The sequence below is a fragment of the Emys orbicularis genome, chromosome 22 (assembly GCF_028017835.1).
Source record: "Emys orbicularis isolate rEmyOrb1 chromosome 22, rEmyOrb1.hap1, whole genome shotgun sequence".
Lineage (NCBI taxonomy): Eukaryota > Metazoa > Chordata > Testudines > Emydidae > Emys > Emys orbicularis.
In genome coordinates, this window is record NC_088704.1 from 19,240,201 (window position 1) to 19,248,355 (window position 8,155).

An 8,155-nucleotide genomic window follows, 5' to 3' on the forward strand; every position below is an offset into this window, starting at 1 on the left:
CTCCCCAGAATTAGAGCGGGTTGACAAGTTTTGAATTTGAAAATCTCCAGCAAGAAAAGGGACTCATTTTTCACGAAAATGTTCATGAAAGATGAACCCGTTTTCCAAGCAGCTCGCCCCAGAACTTTGCCAATATCCCAGATCACGACGCACGAATTGTTCATTTCTCGCAAACACCACTCAGTGCGTACATACGGCATCCCTAACATCAGCCAACGAGAACTGTGGACTCCCCAGTCATTTCACCCACAGGACTTTGTCTCGCCCGTGTTGCAAGCCAGATGTTTTTTACCTGAGTCCCATCATACAAGAAGCCTTTCTTCAGCTGCAGCAGCGCCAGCCTTGCTAGGATGGGAGACCTCTGGGGATTCCTAGAGAGGGCTACCAAGAGGATTCTGTGAGCTTCTTCCACCCGATCCAGCTGGTACAGGGCATCGGCACACAGGATCTGAGATGCTTCATCAGAAGGGTCCAGCTCCATCAAGAGAGAAGCCAGCTGGTGAACCCCGAAGGCATCCCTGCATAAACAAAGGAAGAACTGATTGTAGTTCTGGTGGTTCTCTATCGGTCAGACAGTGCAGCTGGTGCTGGATAAGCCCCGTACTAAAATGGCGGCCAAACTTCACTGTCTCCAGCAATGGAGAACTTCCTGTCGCTTAAAGCCACATTGTAAACATTTCATCAAATGCCTATTTATAAACGAGCTTATAAGTACAGGTAAAAGCATGGCTCCAAAAGAAGGTACAGGTCCATGATGGGGACTCCTAGACACTATTCAATACAAATAATAAAAATAGTAGGTAGAGAAAATCATGTATTATCTCAGTTGAAGAACTCTATCCTGCTAAAAATTGCTATAAAACACTAACACGTGTATATGGGAACAGCCTTGTTAGACAGCCTCCTGCTTTAAGAACACTGGAGTGGGACTTAGGAGATCTGGGTTTTAGTCCAGGCTCTGCCATTGGGTGACTATGTGGAAGTCATTGCCTTTCTGTGCCTCGGTTTCCCAATTTGTAAAATGGCGATAATGACACTGACCTGCTTTGTAAAGGGCTTTGAGATCTACCGAAGCAAAACACTATATAGACTTAGCTATTATTAATAAGAGACCTCTCTAAAGTATCCCCAATTGTATAGGCCAAACTGTGCTGTCAGAGTGAGGTACTCCATTTGCCACCAAATTTTTAACCCATTTCTTTTCCAATCTTTAGAGCTGGTCAGAAAATAGTTGAGTATTTTCCAGGAAGAATATAGAAAGAAATGAAAAAAATAGTGGTTTTGAAAATGTTTTACAGCAATTTTCTGTTTCTTTGGCTGAAAAACTGAAAACTGGACACAAATGTTTTTGGTTTTCAATTCATCTTTGAAAAAGTCGACAATTTATAAAGAAATAAAATTTTTCACAACCCCTTCTGCTCCCCCCTTCCCCCCCTCCCCCGCAAAAAGCCATTAAAAAAATCAACTGAAAAATACAACTAGCTCTGCTAATCTTATTTATAGCACCCTCCCTGGGAGAAAGTGGAGCAGAAGCTTAAATGGATTTAGATGCCTTAACTCTGCTTTGATTTGTTTTTCCCCTTAAGTGTTACATTCATTAATTTAGCATTGGCCAACGGTACCAGACTGCCAGCCCTGGATAGGAACTTACTCTTTTATCCTCAAACCAGGTGCAGCACAGATAGCAGAAAATCAAGCCTCCCCTGCAGTCATTCACACCTGATCTGGTAGGACCTCTTTTAGGGCGCATAGGGGAGTTGTCTCCATGGCCCATTCAGTGCTTGAACTCTGCTGTGAGACTTCCAGTGAGGGGGCCTATTAGCACCAAAAATGACTGTTTTGGTGATGTGGATATCTACTCCATGAGAAACCAGAGTGAGATCCCTCCATCTCATTTCATCAAGGACACTGAGCAGCCCTCAGATGTTAATGGCTTTTGCCCACTACCAGTTTAGGCTGGGTTCCCACCAACTGGTGGCCTAGACATGAAAGGGTCTGTATCCCATTCCCATCCACCTGAACAATCAACCCGCCCAAGCCATACCCTTCTTTTGTCAGGAATCCATTCAGTCCTGCTCCTTTCTTTTGCCTGAAGGCTGAGCTGCCTTTTGGAGATGGCTTTTTCTGGAGTATCTTCTGCCCTTCTTCCTGGAGCACCTTCAGGAGCAGCCCTCTTTGGTTCCAGGGCACATAGGACTTGACAGTGAGGATGGTTTCGTCTAATCTCAGTCGACAGGCAGTGATATAATCCAGGGCCGTGAGGTAAGGACTGCCACCCAAAATCCGGATAAGTCCCCGCCCGCACAGGGCTTTCACACAACTGTTGGGGTGTGGGGAGTCATGCTCGATGACCTTCTGGAAGTCCGGCAGGGCTTGCTGACAGTCATTGGCGTGGAGGTAACAAAACCCTCGCAGGACCAGGAGGCTGTTGTAATAAGTATTCTGGTCAGACTCCAAGAGGTGGCTGCAGATCTTCAGAGCGCTGTTGACGTGCCTGCTCAGCAGCTGGCAATCTGCCAGCCGGACACTCAGCTCACGCCTGGACCCTGGGGCGATCTGAATGAGGAACTGGAGAGTGTGGATGACTGGGGAAAGCAGTTCTGTGCCAGCATCATCTCGGAGCTCAGGCCGAGTACGCACAGCTTCCCTGTAGGCCGCAAACTCTACATCCAGGACAGCTCTGGCCTGTTCTGTAATCCTCTCAGTGTCGCAAGATGAGAAAAGCTCATCAAAGTGCTGCTTCGCTTGGCCAGGGCTTATCTTGAAGGCGTCTATCAAGTCCTGCATCATCTCCCGTGTCCGCCCACCCAAGGAGAAGTAAGCAGCAGCCCGGCCTAGGAGGACACCCAAAGCTCTCTCATCTCCGAGCTTGCTACCAGCAGATAAGGCCTCCATAGCCTTGCTGTAAACTGCCACACACTCCTCGAATTTATGTTTCTCATAAAGGTACGTGGCCTGTGCCTGGCATACCTGGATGCCATTTGGTGCCACGGCAACGAGGAAGTCATAACAGTCACCCAACTGGCCATCCAAGGCCCTGCTATTTGGGCCCGTCTCCCGGTGCACTGAGAGGTAATCAGAGAAGGTCTGGATCACCAGTGGCAGGTGTTCCCTCTGCCTGCTGCGTACATATGCCACCGTCTCAGCCCGGTGCGTCACGAAAGCTTGGATATAGTCCACAACTCCGTTCCCAGATTGCGTCCCCGACAGCACCCAGGCCAAAGCCCTCGTCAGCAGCAGCTCCACTGAGTGTTTGGGATGAGTGCTGAGCAGGGCATTGCACCGGCTTACCACCTCTTCATAGCGCCCCTGCCTGAGCATGGCCTCCAGCTTGAATACAGAGGAAGCCAAGTTGTTGGGGCTTAGGGTGGATAGGAAGACTGCAGCTATTCCCACGTTGAGTGACACAATGGCCAAGTTGTTGCAGTGTATCCTGGGAATCTGACTTCTGCCTGTGCACCACGTCTCCAGGGTAGCTATCACTTTCTCCCAGGGCCCCTTCCCAAGGGACTTTACTTTCTGCACTGCCAGGAGCGCACTGCAGCTGAATGCAGCCATGTAGAAAGCCGTGGCTAGCGGCAGCTCATCGATAGCTAGGTGCTGGTCCCCTTCCTTGCAGAGCCGCGTGGCAAGCTCCTGAGCTGACATTCTGAACACTGAGGCATTTACATCTTCAGCAAGGGTCGTTTCACACGCAGCCCTGTCGGGTGCCTGTAGCACAGAAATTAGAGCAGTTAAAACTAAGCACATTGCTCGTGGGTATCCATTGTTTTTTCTAAGCCATCAAACTGACAGACACAAACAAGGGCCTCAGATGCTTTGAAGGTCACCGTAAAAAGAGCAAAAAATTTGGTCACTGAAAAGTATGCACGTATAACCAAAAAACGGTCCCTCCCCCAAGAGCTCACGATCTAAGGATATGATGGTAGACCTTGGGTGGATACAAGAATCAGGGGGAGCACAGAATATGCTACCCAGATCTGCATGTGGAACAGAGAGGAGAAATTCGCCCTCAGTATTTAATGCTGAATTTTGTTGTTAAATTCCATTTGACAACATATATGAAATATTTTCAGTGTCAAATATTGGAGAGGAGGAATTTAAACATACTTGTGTAATAAACAAACCTAACATTACTCTGCTGCTGTCTTCCAACGATCTCCCTTCCCCATCAAGCACATCTTTCTCTATCCTCCAAACCATAGAGGGCCGTTCCCTCCCTTCCCCCAACCATGCTTTTGGACCCGTTGTATTAATTTAGATGGAACATATGGGCCCAAAGAGTCAAAGGTGTTAACAAAATCCAGTCACTGTCCAACATTAAACAGTTTTAAATGAAGTTTGAGGTTTGGTATGCAGAGACCTCAGCTTGGTAAACCCAGCATTATAAATCATTTAACCCTTTTATTAAAGATACAGAAAGCAAGGGAAAATAGTTAAAGCATTGGAAAGGTAAAGTATTAAGTAAGGCTTTCATTTTTAACAACATCTCTTGTTCCCTTTCCCTTTTGCTGCAGAGAGTTTTTAGAAGGAGCCACCCTCCCCTTGTTTGACAGTCTATCAGATGGTATCAAAGATGGCAATCATAGGGGAAAAGAGAAGAAGTTAGCTGAGATGGGATGAAGCTGCTGTTATTGCTGCTGTTGTGAAGGTCCAATCCCGTTGCCTAAGAAGATAAAACAAGACAAATGCTCACAAGAGTGGAAAGAAAAGAACAGCAAAGCTGGAAAATGCAGCTTCTGGCTTTGGTATTGACCCACACTGCAGGAAAACCAGGCCCAGCACATAGTCTTATCAGCCACTCCGAGACCTGGCAAACAGCACCATGCCCACAGAGCAAGCCTTCGGGACAACAGTCTCATATCTCACCCCAGAGACCGCAATCTGCCCCAACGCCACATCAGAGAACTAGTTCAGGTCTAATTTCTGAATCCCCAGCTCTCAATAAAGTCATCATCCCTTATTGGCTTCTGTGAGAACAGAGGGTACACAGCACCTTTTACCTGACCAGCAAGTGCAAAGGTATATAGCCAGCTTTGGGCCCACAGAAGATACCATTTGGGGCCCTGTACTTGGTGCCTTTTATAACTTGTTTATCCAAAACATTTGCTGCATCATCCAAACTGAATGTTTACAGTTTTTTTTTTAAAAAAGAGGAAATAAAGTGGATGCTCAGAATGCCAGTTCTTTGGTGCTGGGGCTGTCTTTTCATTTTGTGTGCATGCAGCGCCTAGCACAATGGGGGTTAATTTCCAAATGCCCTTCCCTGATTCAGGAGTTTGCTTTGTCCGACTCTGCTCTGATCTGTGCTCCTCCCATCCCTTTGTCTGACCCCCTCCCTCCTCACCCCACCTGCACCATCAGACTCCCTCTGACAGCTGGACACTGGGAAAGAAACAACCCCCCCCCCACTGCTTTGCCTGCTGTTTGCCATTCCTCAGACATTGTTGCTTTTCTGGGCACTGGGGGAAAGCGGGGAAAGGGAGGAAGCAATTTCCAGCCTGTCTTTGTTTCTGAAGCTGGGGGGTTGGGGGTGTGTGTGTGTGGGGGCAGACTATTGGCACAAGTAGCCAAGTCTGCGTGAATTCTACCTAGCTTTGGGATTGGAGGGGATGGGGGTCTCACATCCTCTCCTCCCACTATGAAAAGGTGGGAATCTACAAAGGTTAGACAGGGACCAAACCCAGAGCGGCTCACTCCCCAGACAATGGGACAGAAGAGCAGAGGAAACAAAGGGCAGGGGGCCGGGGAGAAGGGCACAAGCAGGGCCTGGGAACTCACGTCTGAACACGCTCGCTGCGGTGGAGGTGCAGGGTGATCTCGGAGATTCCTTGCGGCTGCACTCAGGAGAAGTGGCTGCCGCTGGGAGAGATGGGGTGAGAACTGGCTGGCTCGGTTCATCCTGCCACATGCCCTGTTACCCAGGAGACGGTAAACACTAACACAGGCTTCTGTTCCCGCAGGCAGGGGATGGCTGCACAGTGCAGGCACACAGTCCATGGCTGGAGCACTGGGGGGCTTGAAGCCTGAACTGCCAGATCTATCTATCTATCTATCTATCTATCTATCTATCTATCTATCTATCTATCTATCTATCTATCTATCTATCTATCTATCTATCTATCTATCCCCATACACCTCATCTATCTATCTATCTATCTAATGACCCTTGCAGTCCCTTCTAACCCTATGATTCTATCTCTCTGTCCTACTAGTCTCATGCAGTGTAGTTGTAGCCGGGTCGGTCCCAGGATATTAGAGAGACAAGGTGGATGAGGTAATATCGTTTATTGGACCAGCTTCTGTTGGTGAGAGAGACCAGTTTTTACCTCACCCACCTGGTCTCAGCTAGACATTGCTGCTGGGCTGAGGTAGCTACGACCTAGCTGCAGTTCCCCCCAAAGGAGGTGCTTCGCTGTCATGGCAGAGGCTTGTCATTGTCTCCCTTCTGCTCCCCATGTGGAGTCGGGTGAGACAGTGATGAAGTGGTGCCCAAAGTCATTCACCAGGGCTTGGCTGAGCTCCCTGACATGGCAGCTTACAATGTTGTGGAGGAGGAAGAGTCGGGCCACAATACAGCACCTTTCTGCTGAATATCGCAAGGCGCTCTGTAAATGTGGGTCATTCAAATCCCACAGGGAGTTGGCTTCCTAACTTTCTTGGGCTCCTATGAAGATGCCAGCCTCTGTCATTATTCAGGAAAAATGCCCATTGCAATCAGTGGTGGGGTCTGGCCCATGAAAAATGGAGAGGGCACTTCAAGATTTGGTCTAGGATGAACGAAAAAAAATTAATCATTTTTTAAAAATACGGTTTTGTTTTAAATGTAACCATTTGGTCTGACCCAGTATGGCCGTTCTTAGGTTCTTATGTTCATTCCCTGGTGGATTAGACTGCAAACACAATGTGCAGTATGTGGATGGACAGCCAGGAAGGGAACCTGACATGTAAATAGAAAATGAAACTGACCACTCTATTTTCACTGTCCAAAATAGTGAAATGTGGAAAGGGAGCAAACAGATTCAATAGTGCACAATGGATTTTTGACATTATTAGTCACCAGGAAGGTATATTTTTCCGGATGAGGCTCGCCTGACAGTGCTCCTTTAAACCAGGACTGATTCTGACGTCCAGCGTTTCCTTGATCTGTATTCTTTGACATTCAGAGGGGAAAAAATTCCCTATGATTAATATAGAATTTTTTGACAGTTTATTAAGAGATTGCCCATTACTTGGCTTTGATTACTTTCATTTTAATTACCCTAATGAGCCATCAAGAAATAATTTAGTACTGCTGTCACATTAGGCCATAGGTGATATTGCTAGGAAAGACCGGAAGGCATAAAAAGGAACAGTTCTGCAATAGAAATCACATTAGCAAGGGCCGAGTTGATCAAACACATGGGCCTCATCCCTCCTTCACTGTGGTTCGAGCTCAGCTTGTGGGAATGAACACAATGAGGCTGGTGCTCTCGATGGGTTGCAGTCCATGTTTCAAAAATCATTACCCATCATTTGACTTCGCTGTGTAAGGGAGGGAAATTTCATATCACTGGTCTGGGCATCGCTTCCAGGGACATCTTGTCCCGTGGATATAAAGCTCACGAAGAAAGACAATGTCGTCCATTCATTTAAAAAAAAATAATAATCTTAGCACCAGATGAGATGAGGATTCCCTGTGCTCGGTGCTGTACATGCACATAACAAGAGACAGTTTAACAATCTAAGTGGACAAGACTGGAAAAAGGTAGGAGGGAATAATAGAGACACAGAGAGGTGAAGCAACTTGCCTAGCATCATGATATACAGAGTCAAGAGCCGAAATAGACCTCAGGTTTCCTTGTTCCCAGGCCTGTGTCCAAGACACTGGATCATGCTGCTTCTCCCATATGGTAAAGAATTACTGTGATGCAAATGCTCAAACCAACACAGAGAAAGAGCAAGAAGAGTGTTTTCCCAAACACTAGTTAAATATTAAATACTTTACAATAACTTCTCCTGTTGTCGTAGCCAGGTGATTAATTTTTAAAGGGGGCTGGAGCGGGTAGGAAGTACAGATGGCATGCTAGCTGGGGTGCCCTTGCAAAGAGTGCTGTTCAGCAGCATCTGGATGGAATTACTTTCCTCAGAAAAGATACGGGCTGGGTGCTAATAA

At 47.1% G+C, this 8,155-nt stretch overlaps 1 protein-coding gene across 1 annotated transcript in view; it reads right to left on the minus strand.

Annotated features, from left to right (window-relative positions):
• Positions 1-3,648, minus strand: part of TTC34 (tetratricopeptide repeat domain 34) — a 41,059-nt gene extending 37,411 nt beyond the window's left edge. The window contains exons 1-2 of the mRNA XM_065421150.1: positions 2,045-3,648; positions 293-518 (exon numbers count right to left, since the gene is read on the minus strand). Coding sequence (XP_065277222.1) covers positions 293-518; positions 2,045-3,648 — 1,830 coding nt within the window. The remainder of the gene's footprint in view (positions 1-292; positions 519-2,044) is intronic.
• Positions 3,649-8,155: the final 4,507 nt, after the last annotated feature.